At 42.9% G+C, this 18,636-nt stretch overlaps 1 protein-coding gene across 1 annotated transcript in view; it reads right to left on the bottom strand.

Moving 5' to 3' along the window:
• STARD13 (StAR-related lipid transfer (START) domain containing 13) overlaps nt 1-18,636 on the bottom strand; it is a 119,892-nt gene that overhangs the window by 22,374 nt on the left and 78,882 nt on the right. Inside the window, exons 2-4 of the mRNA XM_009327726.1 lie at nt 14,688-14,759; nt 12,566-12,647; nt 4,700-4,763 (exon numbers count right to left, since the gene is read on the bottom strand). Of these exons, the coding sequence (XP_009326001.1) occupies nt 4,700-4,763; nt 12,566-12,647; nt 14,688-14,759 (218 nt within the window). The remainder of the gene's footprint in view (nt 1-4,699; nt 4,764-12,565; nt 12,648-14,687; nt 14,760-18,636) is intronic.

Below are 18,636 nucleotides of genomic sequence, written 5' to 3'. Positions count from 1 at the left end.
TGCTTAAAATAACAGTAAAAAACTGATATTCGGAGGTATTTCTTAAGGTGGGTTTGAGTGCAGGCAAAGGAAGGCAGCGAAGGCAGCTGTGGAGGTGTGGGGAGGATGAGCAGCCAGGCTCAGTCCTGGATGGGGCAGCATCTACAATTGAGGTGAGCTTTCCTACAGTGGCAACCATTATCTTCATTGCCTTTGCCATCAGAGGCACCCCAAACTTGATGACCTCCAGCTTGCCCCACTGTCTCTGGCTTCCCCTGACGTCTCCTGAAGCAGCAGCAGCCCCACAGCCCTTCCTGGTCTCATCCCTCAGCCTGGGGCACACGGAGTTGTGCTTATGTTTAGGCAGCTCCAGGAGCTATTCTGCAATGCAGACAACATGCGCCTTGAAAAAAATTTGGATAAAAAAGCTCCCTCTATGACATTTTTCTCATCTGTTTGCTCAAAAAAAAAATGATACATCTTCAGCATGAAGTGCGGAGTCAGTGTCGAACTCGCTGTTCTCTAAGGATGCAAAGCCCACAGTTGCTAATGAGTATCCTTCCCTTGACTTTGAACCGGGTTTATACTGCATTATTCTTGTACATTTGTTTTAAAGCAGAACAAACTAACTTCACCTACATGACATCCAAACAGCTCTACACATTCTTGGAAGCAGTATGAAGGCAGTAAAATATGACAGGCTGTCAGACTAAAATGAGGTGCTAAACCAGGAAGACTATTTCAGGACTGGAAAAATTCTCATTTTAAAAGTCTATTATTAGAAGTATTTTTCTATGAAGTTTTGATGGTAAAATTATCTCCCATCTCTGACTAGCTCTCTGCTGGCCTGTCTAATTGAAAAATGTAAAAAAAATTTTACCAGAACCCCCAAAATCTTAAATAATGCGAAACCTCAAAAGATGGAGATTGGGATCAGTAGTGTGCCAGGTCTCACTAATACCATAAGCTTTTGCCAGTTTATCACTTCAAGTTGGCCAGATGTTTTAGATCATGTCCAAACCATAAAATAAAATAAAATAAAATAAAGCTATGAAATTTTGGGTTTAGTCATTCCTCTTTTATCTATTAACACTGAGGTGTGCAGTGCTCCTGCAGCTGGTGTTAGTTCACAGGAATGAATAAAGATCTTAGTTCTGCTGCTAGCTAGAGAGAAAAATTAAGCAGCTAGTGAAGCTGCAGGAAGGGGGCTAGAAAAGGCTAATACTACTTTGGCCATTTTGTCTGCAGGGAAGAAATGGCGTATCAGACAGCTCTACCTTCGTTTGAGCTCGACAGTTGGCTGTATGCATATACAGAGCGAAGGACTGCACAGACTCAGGCACTTAAAAATCCATCTATTGTGGTCTTAGTAGTGCCACAAAGTGGATATTTTAAAAACCGCAAGGGTATGTACTTTTAAATATTTAGTAGCGGTAATTATATCTACAAAGCATACCACATGCTGAAGCGCTGATGGCACCAGCCAATAGGATAAAAATATATTTTTTTTATTTGTTGTACATCCTAATATGCCAAAGGGACCATAAAGAAGATTCTTGGCTGACACAAATCCCTGTGGCTGCACTGACATTACTGTATGAACTGACAGGATTTAGCCTGTATTTTCTACAAGCTGGAATTGATTAAACTAGCCAAAGTGGTAGAGACATTGTGAAAAACACCAAGAGGAGAGCACAGAGGAAGAGACAGAAATAAACATAATCTCAGTGGTGAATATACTTTAAATCATTTTTAGAGGAAACTAAGTTTTAAGATTTTTTTTTCAAAGAAAATAGAGATGAACAGAAATAGATATTGGTAGTAAACAAGTTTTGCGTCTAACCACAACAAAGATAGGATTACATTCTGCCCAAGAACCACTCAGAAAATACAGAGGAGTTTTGGTGTCAAAATTTGCAGCTCAATAAAAAAAAGGTTTAGTTTAGTTTTTTTAATTGGTAATGAAACATGCTTGTATTTCATCAGAAGAAAAATCAGACAAATGAAATATCTGGATACTGAAATGCTGCCATGGTGACTCACTCCAAATTCGGCTGCACTGAGAGTCCTGTGACATAATGTGCTTTTCTTTTGATGGAATCGGTAGAAATTCTGGAAGCCACGAACATCTTGAATGACCCACTGTTCTTGTTAGATATCAGTGTGCCCTGACAAATGAGATTGTCCTAAAAAAAGTGCAGAGAGCACTTTGCCAACCGACATGTCACCAGCTATGGGGACAGTGGATCAAGAGTAGGTCTGAAAGCAACGATTCATCTCACACAGGCGGAACAGACACCTTGGAGCAGTGACTGTATACTTCTACTGACCTAGGGTGAAATCACATGCGTGGCTTTGGAGCATATTCAAAAGTCCATTTGTCCATTTAATACCATTATGTTTGGGAAGACGAGAAGGGGCAAGTTTCTTGAGGAGTGACTGATAACATTTGCCAAAGAGAAAGAAGTTTTGATTCACAGATTTGTCACAGTTGATTTAAAATAGTAGAGCTTTTTGACTGAGGGTGTACTTGCCTGAGATACAGAGGGATGTTAACAAAAGGCAAAAAGTGGGTTTATTTGCGGTGGAATTCTGCCACATTTTTCCAGCTGGGGGCAGGAATTCTCATAAATCGACAGCTGCAGAAGGCAGTTAATCCAAAGGCTAATCTCTGTCTGTCCAAATCGCTTACAGACATATTTGCAACACATACATGAGGATTTCTGTATGCATCTTGATGAAGCCAAGGGGAACACAGCAGCCCACAGTGCGAATGGATCGGATGGGAGAGCGGGTGGTGGGGAACACTCACCCCGTGCTGGCTTTCACAGTAACCTTGTCTGGCAGCTCGCTTGGCTGTATTTTGATAAATCACTCAAGCAGCTGCACTAGTCCTGTGCAAACCTGTTATGCTGAACCTCCAAAGCAAGCTGATTTTGCATTTCATTGTTCAGATCACCATAGAGACTACTAGGAAAGGCAGTATCTACAGCAAAAAAAGTTTAGTTGGTTCAGTGTTCAATTCCAGACCCAATTTCCAGCTTTTACACTTGCATTTACATTTCCTTCTGTCAGCAGTCTCTCCTCCCTCTTCTTCTCTCCCCCACGTTCTCTTCTACTTTCACTGTATCTGTTGTCCCAAATCTCCTTCGTCCCCTCTTTCTCTACATTTTTCTGTGCTCTGCTTTTCTCTCGCCTCGTGCAGGTATGGACCCAACTAGCTTCTGTCCCCCTGAAAGTGTACCAAGTAGGGCAGTCTCACTTCCACAGCAAATTAATGGTCATCTGCAAGGAGAGCAGCTGAGAGCTTCAATCCATTCAGAACAGGAAGGAGTCGCAGAAAAAACTAATAAAAACAAAGATAACAAGAAAATCCTCCTTTTTTTTTAACCAAACATAATCAGACACTTAAAGAAGGAAGCAAGGAAGCATACAAACCTCACACCAAACTCAAAATACTTGTTGAAGAGAAGGACAGGAACTAAATAAAATTTCCAGAGGACAATCAGCGTTCACCTATATGTTGCTTTTTGTAATTCTGTCTCTTGTGCAGCTCCAGAATCTCTGCGTGAACACAAGTCCACGAGTGCATGGACGCAAACCAGACACCGCTCCAAGCAGGTCAACGACACAATCGATTGAGTTAGTTTTTGCTGAAGGACCTCAGCCTCTTCCTATAGCACCCACCTGCCCAAATCATAAAGTTATCGTATAGTCAGGAGATTTTACTGTTCCTTCTGTCAGGTGTGATGTGGGTCTTTGATGTGGAAAGTGTTGGCACTTATCAAAGACAAGAAAAATCCATCAGGTCTGAAGCCGTGAAGGTCCCCGTGGCTCCAGTGAATGGACAAAACGCATGCTAAAGAGGCTACGTACACAGCAGAACAAATGGGCACATGCAGAAGGCAGAATATCTGGACATTGAAACCATTCTTTGCTCAAGTTCCCTCAAACAGTGAATAGAGTATAAATACACTGAATCTGCAAAGTCACCAAAAATGCAACTCTTGGAGGTGGTTTTTAAAAAGCATTAGACAAACACTCTAAGGGAGGAAAAACAGACACCAAGATTTCTCAGAGTCAACAACTACCATTGTACACTACTGAAGGGCTTGGGGAGATTTGTGACCAGAAACCCAAACGTTCAACAGTTAACACTGGGCATGTTACAAAACTCTCAAAATCAATAGGCAGTTTCTGCAGTCCTTGCCAAAACCCTTTAAGCTCAAATAATTCCCATGTTACACAGGAGCTTGTAAGGATGACAGAGTTTATTTTCATATTCTTAACCGGGAATAAGTCAGTACAAGAAATAAAGAAATGCTATTGTTTTCATCCGAGCAGCTTCCATTTTTTCCGAGCAGGATTTTCCATTGTGTACTCACATGGCATTGGCAAACAAGCCAGCCTAATGAAACCGCACTGTCTTTTCACCCGCTAACTTGAATTGCACATACGTAAAGTTTTAAGTACTGCATGTGCCCTTTTAACACATGCAGTATTGTTCCTGCTGTATTAGTCACAGTTATTTTCTATTTTATTTATAATTTCAAGATTCGTCAATTCACATTATCATGTGTCCAGATACTGCTGACACACATGTTCAAAGTCAAATACACTTAACTTACTTTTAAGAGCATTACTGACTTAAAGACTAAATTGGGGAGGTCTTATCACAAAAGCCGGGGCAAAGCCAGCACATTTCACGAAGTTTCCTTACCTTTTTTCTTTGGAAGTTCACATCGAGTTTCATTGAGGCGCACTTGTTCAGTGTGTTCAGTCGTCTACAGGGCAAAGCAAATTCAAAAGATTAGCAGCATCTGATTAAAGGGCACGACTTTTCGTAAGTTCAAAAGCTTTTCTCTTACCTGCCTGTAGGGTGCTAACTGCATACAACAGGCTTCAGAAACGATACTGGTCATATTGTTACAGGCTATAAGACCACTGCGTTAAAAGAACATCTTAGTTTCACATTACTTGACAGCCAGGTTTTATATATTGCTTTTTAATTCATAGACATTTAAGTACGTAGCAAAGGAAACAGGTAGAAACAAACACCTCTGATAGATGGGGAAATGACAGGAGACAAAGGAGGTAAGTTGTCTTCTGCAGGACCGTAACATAATCGGTCCAAAACGATTTAAGGTTAATTTTAGGGGATTTCAAAGCGCTTGTGAAAGACAAAAGAAAAAGGTGCAGTTCCTGGCTTTAGGCAGTTAGCATCTCCTTTAAAAAGTTGACATAAAGAAGAACTTGTAACAGTTAGTTAAATGTTTCTCCACAGCTAAAAGTTCCTTTCCCACACCTGTGGATCTTACAGCCAGGTTAACAGCCCAAATGGAACAAATCTAACATCTTTAAATAAATATTTTTAATTATTTTTGACCATGTTTGTAATGATGTTATCAGGGACTCTGTAAGGCTTCTGCTCCTTAAATCCAAGGCTATCCCATGACAATAGTGGGTTGAAATGACACTCTGATGAAGTTGGAAAGTGAGTGTGTGTGTGTGTGCACGCGCGTGTGTGTGCCCATATGCAGAGACAGTCAGAGACAAGAAAACACGCTCTTTCAATAGAGAACCTACCATGCTACTCATAATTGATTTGTTTTTATTTATACTTAAAGGTCCTGATTCATGAAACCATTCATCTTCTAAAAGCAGAGGCTCAGAGTTAAATATGTTTGACTTTGAACATTTTCCAGATTTAGGGCTGAATTTCAAAATAAAGAAAGGCAGAGTGAGAGAGCCATGTGCCCACAACACTCTTCTATAGGCTGTCTGCATCTCTTGTGTCTTTGCCGCAAGAGCTGCCCCTGTTGCTTCTGGGTCTCAGGAAGAGGCTGCAAATCTCCAGGACGGATAACATTTGAAATGTGTGTCGTAAGTTACAAGGACACATGGAAAAAAGTATCACATCAATAATATAATCTGTCACATAACATAATAACATTATGGCATTAACATATTCCTCCCCAGGACTTCTAATGTTAGAAATCCTTTCAAATTGCCACTACTAATAAAGAACCAGCCCACCAAATGTGGATCTTCCTTAAAAAAAAAATCCCTCATAAAATATGACCTGCTCATTTGTAGATAAAATACTACTCCCTAACTCAAGCCAATAAACCCGTTATGCCATATCAGAAAAGTCCTGTGCTCATCATATTAATGTGAGTATAATGCATGCACAAGCACACCCCGCACGCATGACAGTAATGTTCTTGTAATAAATTTCAGGCTTTGCGGCTCTGTAGCTATATCTTCAGCCTTCTGCCCACAAATCCTCCTCCTCAGGGATTAGATCTATTATTGCAAAGCTCATCTTTTGCCCAAACATGGAATTTCTCAACCCAAAGTTACATTTTCTTGGGGCCCTGGGGCTGAATAATGTTCAGTGCTTCTTTTGAGTGCAAAATGTTTATATTTCCATATCAATATGAATTCCAAATATACAGAGGCACAGACACATTTTCAAAGGGCTCCAGCCCAACTTTCTATCCTTGGAGACTGCTTCCTCTGAGAGGTGAACCGGAGGCTCAGATCAGAGTCCCTGCACCTCTGCATTAGCTGGCCTGTGCTGGAGGGACAAGTTTGTAGCCACATTTCCACATTGACATGCCGCTGTGTGGCACCTGAGTGCTTGTAGCTGCATAACTGAATCAAGCTGCCACCGTGTCCTCATACCTTTACATGGTGAGCAGCCAGACCAGGGATGGGGAAGTGTTCCCTGCTTCCTTGACCTAAACATGTCCTGCAAGGCTGACCAGGAGACAGGCATCAGCTACATTCAGGCCCAGAGGCTCAGAAATCCTGAGAAACCACGGCCTGCTTTCAAGCTGCTCATCAACTCTGAAAACTAAGCCATCAACTCCACCTCCCTCGTCTCCACAACAGCAGGGACTGAAGAAACTCTCCTGAGAAAGAGGGCTGCGGCGCAGCCCCCTGTCTCCACAACAGCCCCTGGCAGGTGATCTCTGCAACTGCTTCCTCAATAGTTTATAAAAACCCTCTATACTTACTGCCTATTTGCAGTTGTTAAGGAGAAGATGTAGAAGAAAACATTTTAAATACAGGGACCAGTGCTCCTTCCATTCACTATAGTGTCACTTGCCTTCTAAAATCCAAGGAAAAAGCCACGCACTTCAGGAGTGGGAAGACGAGGAAGCGACAGCCTGTGATGTACCCTTCGCCCTGTTTGTGCCCAGGTACCTCTGCGTGTGTCCAGCTGACAGCAGAAAGTGTCGTGGCATTTCTATTAAGACAGGCTGCTTCTTCAGCAGGGAAAGGTGCAGAAAGCATGTGATCAAACCAACAAGACTGTCCAAAGCTGCCACTTTCCTGCTAACGGCATTCAAGAGCGAGATCATTTCAGCAGGGACTGAGAGGTCAGCTATATAAAAGCGAATATTGTTACTTAAACTGCAGGCTTGGGAAGCCACAGCATTGTCCTGGCTGCTTTCTAACCTGGCTTTGCCATGAAGAACTCGCTCCATCAAAAACAAAACTACTTTTTAATGGGTGCCAGGGACTCAACCTCAGGTTTTAAATTCACCCATCTACAAAACATCGGCATGCTTTCTGGGGCTCTTCCAATGCTATGGAAAGATTTGCCAGCGAAATTAGAGAACTAATGATCATATTTGTGAGCCTGCCTGGTACTAACAACTCCAATCAAAGCCAGTCTGTTTCAACTTCTTATGCCTTGTTGACGTGCCAGCAGTGGCAGAAAGCTTTTCTCATCTGCTTGAAGTTGTTACATGACTGACAGCCAAGTCCTCAGCAAATCTTTCAAAAAACAAAAAATAAAAGTCTCTGGCTACAAAAGGCTGTCACTAACGTCCCAATCGAAGTGAGAGAAGTACTACACTTTCACGTCACTCCTTAAAAACTTGGGAAAAGACTGTCTGTAATGTTAACAAAACACAAAATCTGGACTCGAGAAAAGGCAGAAAAAACCACATTAAATAAACACGAGAGAGGTGGCTATATAAAAACCAAATCATCTCAGATGCATTTGAATGCTTGTCTGGAAAGCTCTGCAGTGTTCAGACGAAGCCTGCAAAATATTTACTACAGCAAGTGCTTCACTGATGTTAATTTTACTTCTTCTCCAGGCCGTCACAGGTAAACACTACCTCTATGGTTTAACACTTATCTCTATGGTGAAACATCAGCTCTATGTTGAAAAATGTCCCTTGAAACAGTACTTAAACACCAGCAGAGTGAGTCAGGTGCCCAAACAGAGATGTCTGGTGCTATTTTAGATCCCCTAGAGTACCAAGCCTGGCCTTCAGCTGCTGCAGGTCCTCTTGGTCCAGCCAGCCCATGGAGAAGTCAGAGGTGTCTTAAGAGATCTGAGATGGCATTAGACACAGGTATTTAGGGCTATGAATCCCAACCCCAGTGCTGTACTTATTAACCCTTACGATGGAAGTTTTTCAGAAGCAGGAAATCTCTGACTTTCACATCCTGTACAGCACTAAGCAGTGTTTAGAAATAAATACACGCTTGTAGCAACACAGGATCTGATTAGCTGTTGTCCTGCTTGAAGAGCCATCCGGATAATGGGAAGGCAACTTTAAAGTGACTTTCAGCTCCATGCATTCCCCTGGAACTGTTCTGCAGCTGCTTCCAAGCAGCTGGTGGGGAATGCAGCCAGGGGCACCAACTGGTCGTGCAGGAAGAAGCACCATGGGGTGCATAGACAGCACAGCATCTCCTACCTCTGCAGACCTGCAAATGTCCTCTCTTATGGATCATGACCAGGCAAACACATTATATGGTTCCGTACACTCCTCTCTGAGGGAAACATGACACTATTTCTTTGTTTTATTATTATTCCTAGCCAAGTTTAGGTGCTGCATACGCATGCCCCTAGCTGGCTTCTTCTGGTGCTGTGGAATTTGGGAAGAGGACATCCAGCTCCTCGTGCTGCGCTCTGCTGAGGTCTGAACACTGAATAAGGGTCCTCCCTTTACCGGCAGGGCTGGTGTGCGAAGCTGGCACTGGCACATCCCTACTCCACCAGTTTTGTGCGTGAAGAGAATACACTGTTTTCCAGTCCTATCACTTTTTGTCATGGCTGCAACTGAGTGAGCTACACACTCACATGAGGTGAGTCAACTCTCCTTGAGGTCAATGGGAGCCATTCTACTGACTTCAGAGCAGGGCTTTCTGTACTGCATGTGGAGAGCCGGACTTACCTCCGAACAGCACCTAGAGCAATATAACTCAGCAGACAGTACTGACTTCAAAACTCTAATGGTGGGATGTCCCATGTACCTTTGGATTATTTATAAGCTATCTAAGAGACACTAGCTATGGAAGAAGAGGCTGCTGGCTGCTTGGCATAGTTCAAATTTTAAGAGCTTGGTTTAGGGGCCTACGTATCAGACTGTTACATACTTGTTCTTTATATTCTTAGTCACTGTATTTACGTGAATACAAAAAGGACAACATGGCTTGGCTTTTCCTTCTCACCCTCTTATCACAGCAGCCACAAAAGTTCCCAGAGCAGAGTTGGTTGCTGCTATTTTGGAAACGACACAGAGATCCAGCTATAAAATTTTCATGCCCAATTATTATTTTGGCAGGTTGACAGCGTTCGCCTGCAGATTGCATGGCAATTTTGTATTGTTGGTTACTCAGTAAAATCTGAGTGGAATCTCTTGATAGATATGCCTCTAACCCAAAGGCCTCAAATTTGGTCTTTACTCTGCCAAATTTTCAAATGATATTGTAAACAGCAGGAGTGTTGGAATATCTCAAAAAGGTCACTGAAATCTTTTACAACAGGGAGTCTCAGGCCTTCTGACTAAAATACTACCAGCTGCCTTAAAAAAAGAAAAGGTTCCTCTGCATTTGTATCTCATGTTGTCTTGTATTCTACAATGCCATAAGAAAATGAATTATAAAATGAGGTCGACAGTCTGATTTCAATCCACAAGAGCAGAGAAATTCAGTGTTTATGCTAGAACCATTACCATTCAGAGCTAAAACTCTGCTCAAACTGATTATCCTCTCTGGCATTCCAGCTTTAAAATTATCCTCCAAATAAAAATGAGAACCCCATTTTGTTCAGTACTACGGGCTGAATGCGCTATTAGTCAGTATGAAGGCTTGGTCATGCATAGCTTCAAGGGCAGTTTTGGGTGTTTGAAGAATGGGAGTTTGGCCCCCAACCTGGGAATTGGTGCGTACAGAAATAATAACCAACCTTTTTTTAACTTTCTATTTCATAAAAGTGCATCACAGCCTGTGGCTCTCGTATGATATACCGGCATGCACCTTGTAGTAACGCCACCACAGAGCAAAGCAAGGGTAGAAAACCGTCCACAGTGGTCAGCCGAGCTGTGAGGATTCCCAGTGCACTGGAAAACTTGGAAGATGTTGGTTTGATAGCTAATACAGTAACAAAGCTGGTACTGGGGGCAGCGGCTGGCACTGTTTACTGTTTCTGATGAACCCGAATCTTGACATTTGGCACAACCACTTTTTACAGGTCGCTCTCAGCTAAAGGTTTAGAGCTGCTGAGTTACAGCAAATTAAATGTCTGCAATCTGAAAACATAACCTGTACATAATACTTGTATTTCTACCTGGCTAGTATATGAGGTGTTATTCCTTTTCCAGATCTAAACTGTTTAAAAACTCCTCACAAAAATTAAAGTCAACAGGTGTTGTCTTCTGAATAAAATCATTATAGAAAAAGTTGCTAGACAGTCAAAAAATCCTTTGTCTTTGAATAAAATAGTTTGGAAAGATCTGTGTCTATGCTTATGTACTACAGGTCTCAGCAGTATCACTTGATTTAGGCTAATATAAAGCATTCTGTCACATAACTGCATCTCTCCAGCAGTTATTCTTATTTTCCGAAACCTCATCTTTCAATAAAAGAGGGGGAAAAAAAAAGTCTCTAGCTGTTCAGCTTACAAAGAAATCCTCATAAATATATCAACCTAGTATAATTGTTGCAGGTGTATCTGTGAGTCTACAGAGAGATCGGAGGAGCAAGAGGTCAGCTGTGTAGGTGCTGGATGCCTGGTGACCATAATTGAAGTACTGCCATTGCTAATTACTTCAGAGAAGAAAGACTGGGGAGAGTCACAGAGCTATGCAATGGCTGCAGCTCACTGTTTGCTCTCAGGAGAAAGGGACGGGGACAGACATCATACTTGCACTTTTGCATGGTCTTCCAACTTTGTGGGAAAGAGCAGAGGGGAAGAGATCTCAACCTCCTACCACTTCCCAGTTCCCAAACTACAGCAAAGTATGTCTTCTACCATGCCAGACTGAAGCAGATGTATGCATGTATGTGTGGGAAGAAGGTTTCTTGGGCATGGGCATTGCAATCCCTCCCACCAAGCTGTACAGAACAGCAGTGGATCAAGTCTGCAGTTATCCTGCTCCCTGGCATCCTTGAGAGCAATCACTGAAGGATCCAAGTCTTTCCTACTGATTTGTCTTCAGACACAAAGGCTACTACACAGAGAAAGAGAATATTCTGTTCCCCATAACCATAATAGACAAAATGAGAAGCAATAGGTCTCACTTGCAGCAGGGGAGTTTTGGGGAAAGCATTCTGACAGCTACGCCCAGGAATTACTTGGATCCTCCAGGAAGGAAGACATAGCCTGGGATGGAGGGATGGACTAGATGAACTCTCTTCCAGCCCTATTGTCTATGATTCTCAGAAACCCTCTCTGCAGTCCTCCATCACAGACTCATTAATCCCTGCAATGCACAGTACAATGTGCAGTGGAACAGCATACACTCTCTGATGACTTTAGCCACAGTTGCAGAAGGGGAAATAGAGTTTCGTCCAATTATCTTGATGTTGGTGTTGTGAAAGTTTCCATAACATGTAATAAAGCCTGCTTGGTCAGGGGCCAGATGCTCCTTTGTCCTTACTGAGGAGGAAAGGAACAGAACCCAGCTTGAGCTGAGTACTGGAGAAAGAAGAAGGGAACAATGCCTCTGCAATGTGGTTTTGCAAAACTACCACAGAATTGCTGCTTCTTGAGTCCTGGGGGCAGTACTTGAGCAATGCAATATGGTATATTCATCACAGAGAGAGTATAAAAAGCTAGATAAACAGCAAACACAAGCCATCTGGGAGGGGCAAACCAGTGATTAGTTGTAGCAGCTGTAGTACTGTGGGGTTCTGGTCCCACTTCTGTTACTGGTGCCAAAAGGAGAGTACTGAGGGAATCAAAGCAGCATGAAAACCACGTCTGCTGCCAGAGAAAGTACTTGCTGAATTCTGTGCAATGAAATTTCATCTTTTCTGCTGTGCTTGGACATAAGAGTTATTCATGTGCAACTCAGATGTGACTCATTTATTCAGCATTTGCTTGTACTACTGCTAGTTCTTTCTTAAAAGGCAGGTGTTTCAAATCCATTGGATTTGGGTCTTCTCAAATCATGTGATGTTTTTTATGAGTGTAGTGGGTCCTACTCCAGGATTTTCCATAAGAAAAATGAATTCAGAATGGTAGCATCATAGATATCTGCTGCTATGCTAACAATAACAAATCAGCTCATATTTTTAAATTATCAGAAAAGAAACTTTAGGTGTTACTTACCTGCAAAGAGGTTCTACAAGGTCCTTGTCAAGAAAATCATGATCTTTCTTTACTGCAGCAATGTCAATGGGAAACTGGGAGTCTATAAAGGAGACACAATATTAAGATGACTGCTTGCTATTCAAATGAAAATACATTGTCTACATCTAAAATGCTTGCTCACTGAAATCTAGCATGATCGATTTCACTCGGCTCTGGTTCCCTTCCAGCTGTATCTGTGACCCTTTCAGTCACTTTATTATTTTTTTTCTGTTAAAGGTATAGTTGAACGTCCTGTGCACCAAAGAGAGAGCAAGATCATTTCATTTTGGCTTTAATAAGATAACTCAATTGTTAGCTGTTCTTTCTAGCGCCTAGCACAAATGAATGAGATCAGGGAATTACCAACACACTTCCTTTATCCACATGAGCAACAAGGTTCTCCATTCCCATCACAGTGACTTAATGAGTTATTTGCTAGACAGACTTTTCCATGAAACAGAAATGTTCTGCTCTTTTTGCTTTTAATACAGGTCCCAATAACAACGATTTCAGACAAAGGGTTACTCGAGTAACAGAGATGAAAAAAATGAGCTGAATTATAACCTCCAATATTAGCTAAAAAGCCAGACTAGTGTGCTGGAAGCTGACATTTGTAATGAAAAGTGACATGGCTGCAACACATTAGTGGGCTCCGTAACGGTGGGACGGGTTCCAGCGCTGTGGCTGCTCTCCAGACTGCTCTGCCATGCTTAGGTACCGCAGCAGGACGCTGGGATACAGAACTGCAGCCAGCATTTTCAGACACTAGTGCTTAACACTGACATAATAGATGCCTGTAAAAAGGACCTTGTTTTCAGAGGCACAGACTGTCTAGAGCGCGTATTGACTGTATGGGAACTGTGGGAGCCCAGCACAGGTTGCTTTTTGGAGGGAACATTCCTTTGAGTCCGGTAGGCAGCAGGCTCTCCTTTACCTGGGGGAATGGGGATCTGAGATACTCTGGTTACAAGGCAGACACAAAAGTACTACTGGGCACTCAGGGACTGTGGTAAACACAAATCTATGTCAGCTTTGGTCTGGCAGGCTTATTAGTCTTAGTTCCTTGCTGGGTTTAACAGAGCCCGCCTGGCTCCTGAGGAGCCACCTGAGCATCTCTGCATGGTGCTCCCATGTAGAAAGCCTATCAGGAGCCTATCATACAGGCTCCTACCAGGAGCCAGCACCTGAGCCTTGAGGCACCTCAGCTGGCCACCAGAAGCCTCAGAGGTGTCCTTGTCCATCCCACGTGCGGGAATGGATGGTGTCTGAGCCGGCTCCCAGCAGACCTGACTCAGACCCGTGAGGTTTCTTGGCCATCACTCCATGCGTGGAGCTGTGCTGCCTCCAGACCCAAGCTGGCCCTGGAAGGTGTCCAGCAGCGTTTGGCGGAGCTGCACTTCAGCTAATAAGCCCGAGCGGACCTGAGCTGGCTCTGTGTCTCTGGCAGAGAGAATACGCAGTTTGGGAAAAATGAGGGTCAGCTGCAGTTTCCCTCTCAGCATTGAGCTAGGGAGAGCAGAAAAACCCCAGCTCCAGTCCCCAAACTGCTCCTGAATGCAGCAGCACTGCAACCACTCACCCTGCCCTCAGCGATGCCACTTCCCTGGGCACTAACTTTACAGCTAGGAATAGGACATGGCCATTGGCTTTGAGTTAGCACCAAAATATTGGCTTTTCTTGCTTTGCAAATGTAAAACGCAGCTCAGATTATTCACGTTTGGTAACTTTGCAGAGTTTTCCAATCTTATTACCAGTAAGATTGAAATTTTCAGTAACTTTCAGTGTTTTCAATCTTATTTTAGACACAGTTCAGGAAGTTTAAAAAAAAAGAGACCTATGTATTTGGATTTTTTGTACTTGTTTTTGTTAACCTTTGAGGTTTACACAAACTATCTCCCTTTTTTTTTTTCCTTCCCATGGCTATGAGGGCAAGAATCTCACTTTTCTTTAGGCACTCGTATGACGCCAGCAGCTGAGACTTTGTGAAGCAGCCAGCCACGGCAATAACTTAGTCAAATGTAGAGCTGGCCGACTGCAAGCTCTCCTGGCAAGGGCCCAGTGCACTTTCAGTACTGCACAAAGAGGAGAAAAACCTACTTACCCTCATAGAACTGAGCATATTGGGGAAATCCAGCTGCACGTAGCCAGTCACACGCTTCCTTTGCTTCGATTTCTGAGCAGAAAGAGAAAAGAGAAAAGTTCAAACTGTTATTTTGCATTAGAAGTTCTTTTAATTACAAGGAAATAGCAAAGAGACTGGTAGTAGCTGTTTGTTGCTTAAAAATACTGTCATCACTCTGAAGCATTTTTTTATAGCATCAGAAAATAAAATAGAGTCCCTCAAAGAAATCCACCTGTCTCCACAGGACCCTGGGGTTTGCATAGCCTCTTGGTGACTGGGATGAAGGCTTAATCACCTCCACGCAGCAGGCGAAGCTGCTCAGCCAGGTTTGTGGTCCTGCGTCCTATCCTCCCCCAAGGGTAAGTTGTTGGGGAGAGATGAAGATGAAGCAGGGTGGAAATGGGACAACAGGGAGCATGCACTGTGTTTTCTCCTGCTCCAACACTCCTTGCAGAGAAGAATCCCATGTGAAAGCCACTGAAAGCTCTGCCAGGAAAACCCCAGTGCAGGTCTCATGTTACTGAAGGGACAGTTGCACAGGTAGGATGCGCCTTCCTACCTTTAGCCATCTGAACTCCATTATGTAGACATAGTCAACAGAGGGGCGGTTACTTCCAAAGGGTGATTCATTTCACCTTAAAGTAGTGTCTAAAATAGGTGGGATAAATCATCTACTGACAATGCTTTTCTCTTGTGGCTGCTAACAGAGGGAGGATAAACAGCTACTGGTATGTCTGTGCAGCTAAATAAAATAGATACAGGCAGTAGGTTCAAGCACTGGACCCCAGACCACTCACTCTTTAATTTTAATCCACTTCCAGGCCTGTTTTGGACTGTTTCAGTTATCTATCAAGACCAATCTTTTCTTGAGAAGGCTAGTATTAAGCAGTGAGGAGAGGAATTGTATCATCTTGCCCCTGCCTCTCCACTACTTAGAAGTATGGACACAGCTGATGCTGGACTAGGTTTCCCCTTTCAAATGGCTTTCACTGGGTAAGATGTATCCTACCCCTGTGGAAGAGGTGGGGGAATAATCAGCTGGACAAGAGAACAGTCCCTCGTTATTTTGGAAGTGACAGTAGGGATAGGTGAGCATGAGGGAATGGAAGAAAATCATGTTCAAGAGGGGGACTACATAAGACTTACAGCTTTTTGCACAGGAGAGGCAGATCCACCCTGTGCAATTACTAAAGCAGCAGTAAATAATTGTCAGCTACACATAAATAAAGGATAAATTTTGAAGTGTCTCCAGTGAAACAGACTTTGTGCACTCCAGCAGTTACACATACGGTTATGCGTCCGACCTCTGAGATGACCAAAGCATGTTGACAGTAGGGTACCTCAATTTTTATCAAGCTGCACGGGCTCATTTTATGGAGACCTGAAAGCAGTGTGCCAGGTCCAGCTCTGCCTGGCCGTGCAGGCACCCGCACTGCCTGCATGTGCAGCTGCTCCCGGAGTGACTGGAGGAACAACTGAAAATAGAGGCTCACCCAGATAAATGTGGGTTGATGGGGAAACCTGGCAACATCTCCTTGCTGCCCAGATCTAGATCAGGATCTACCACTCGAACAGTTTTGGTTTACAAGATCAAAGCCAAAACACGTATCTGCACCTTTTACATTTGCAAAACATGAAGGAATGGAGTGTGCAGGTGTTGAAGAAAGCAGACATTTTAGGTTGCTTATTATTCAACCTGAATGAACGAGTCAAGGGTTTTGGCACATTTGTGGTTGTAAAATCTAGGCAGCCATAATACAAAGCCCTAAATATAAAACAAGCAATGGAACTGGAAAAAGAAAATCAGGCTCAGTTGCTCTTCTGCATATTCTGCCTTGCATGCTAAATAAATTCCAGTTGTAAATCTGTTTTCTACTAAAATGTATTTTTATAGATAGGAGATGCTGGTGTGAATTTTTCCCCATGTAATTCTGTTCAAATCGCTCATTATACCCCTAATGACTTTACCCACTGAAGCTCACCATAAAACTTGCTTTGAATATACTCTGCAGTATGTGACCCACACACCTTTCTGATCCTCTAAATACTGAGTCATGCCAGCAAATTTTCTTGCAGAAATAAAAATTCAGAATACAAGATCTACTTATCAAAAGCCCAATTTCCCAAAGATGATTAGACAGCCAGTAACAGCTCCGCAATGGCCACAATCATTAGCAATGCCAAAAAGGATTTACCGCCAGGTCTTCATTTGGTTTGACATTAGTTCATGTCAAGGCCAAAAAAAGGAGTATGAAAGTACATTCAGTTCTTAACACTGCACAAAAGAATGAGCAGCTTACATAAAACGTGGCTCTCACTACTGCACATCTGTGTGCTGAAAGCACATCTCTATTATGTTCCAGTGAGACTGAATATTTTTATTAAATGCTTGGAAAAAAGACAAGTCTTTATACTTTTTTCTTTTGCTTAATTCAATCTCATGAAACACAGATGGATCAGTCCCATTTCAAAATATATTTTACAATTCAGAACAGCTGTACGTACATTCTAGCTTCATCTGGCCTGGAAGCACAGCTAACAGAGGCTGTGGGTGATGGAGAATGCTACCATTTAATGCTCTTAAACGCTTATCATATTTCAATGTTTTTTGCAGTTGGCTGCTCAGAGGAGCTTGCTGAGGAATATTCCTGCAGCCCAAGTGAGATCTAAAAAATCTCAGTTTGCAATGAGTGAATAATTTCAGGGAATAACCAAGGAAGTAAATCTCACCCATGTGTTTTCATTTTACAAACGAGACTGTTTGTAACACACTGCAACCAGTCAAAAATGATTGATGGATTAACTTCTGCTTTCAAATCTTTGACTCTATCTCCACCATGAAGGAATCTATTGGGAGTATTTTCATTTTCTAAATGATCATCTTAAACAAACAGGTTCCCCCTCGAATAAGATTTGCTAAGTCAGCTTCCAGGATACTGGATCTCGGACACGTATCAGTGCCCAGTTCCCTCCCTTATCTCTCTTTCCTTTTTGGTCTTATTCAGAGGACAGCAGAAGGAGAGAAGTGCAATGTGCTGCTGGCCCAGCCAGTAGTATGACTTTGCTCATATCAGTGTATTTCTACTGGCTAAAGGCACCTGTTCCAACCAATTCCCCTCTTGGCCACTCCTGCAGTTCAGGTGAAAAGGCACAGCCAAGGATTTACTCCTCAGCAGACACCAAAGGTGACTTCTGTTATCTCGCTCTGGGCATGTAATCCAAGTTAAAGTTCAGAATGCAATACGGATTCTTTCATTACTGGATATTGTAATGCTTAGAACATAATTTGAGATGCTCAGTTTAACTTTCTCTTTCTGTACACATACTCCAATATTTGCCTTTTTTTACTTGCTAGTTAAACATCAGTGAAGACTTCTTTGAGAAGAGATGAGTACAGCATCAAAAAGACCTCGCTGAAGCTGTCAATGAAGGGTTGCAGAAATACTTTTGGCAGTGTTGGTCCAGTTCTGTTCCTAGGTCCAGGATAACACAGGGGTCTGAACCAGCCTGCAGCAGCTGCACTGTCTTGGTGCAACCCTGAAGGACCTGGAAGACTACATGTGTTCACAGGTGGCTCCAAGGCAGCTTGTCAACAGCACAGAGAAGGGCCGTCACACTGAGAAGGGTGATTTTAGAGAGGACATGGCTCGTAGTTTTGCACTCAAGGCTGGCAGGAGCCATAGGTCCTCCCAGAAGCATGTGAGCTACCACCGACCCACAAGCAGCATCTCCCCTGGCGGGACCAAAAGGCGGCTCACCCCAGCACACCTGATGGTGGGTTTGTGCTTATGCACTACTGCCCTGCTCTGCTGACTGAAAAAAAGTCAGGAATAATTTACCTACTGCTTTCCACTTTCTTGTGCAGCAGTTAATGACAATCATTAGTTATTAAGGCTAGATAATAATTCAGTCACAAATATTGACAAGC

This window comes from Pygoscelis adeliae, unplaced genomic scaffold (genome assembly GCF_000699105.1).
Source record: "Pygoscelis adeliae isolate BGI_AS28 unplaced genomic scaffold, ASM69910v1 Scaffold14, whole genome shotgun sequence".
Taxonomy (NCBI): Eukaryota; Metazoa; Chordata; class Aves; order Sphenisciformes; family Spheniscidae; genus Pygoscelis; species Pygoscelis adeliae.
Note: the sequence above shows the minus strand (reverse complement) of the source record. Positions and strands in the feature narration are given on the sequence as shown.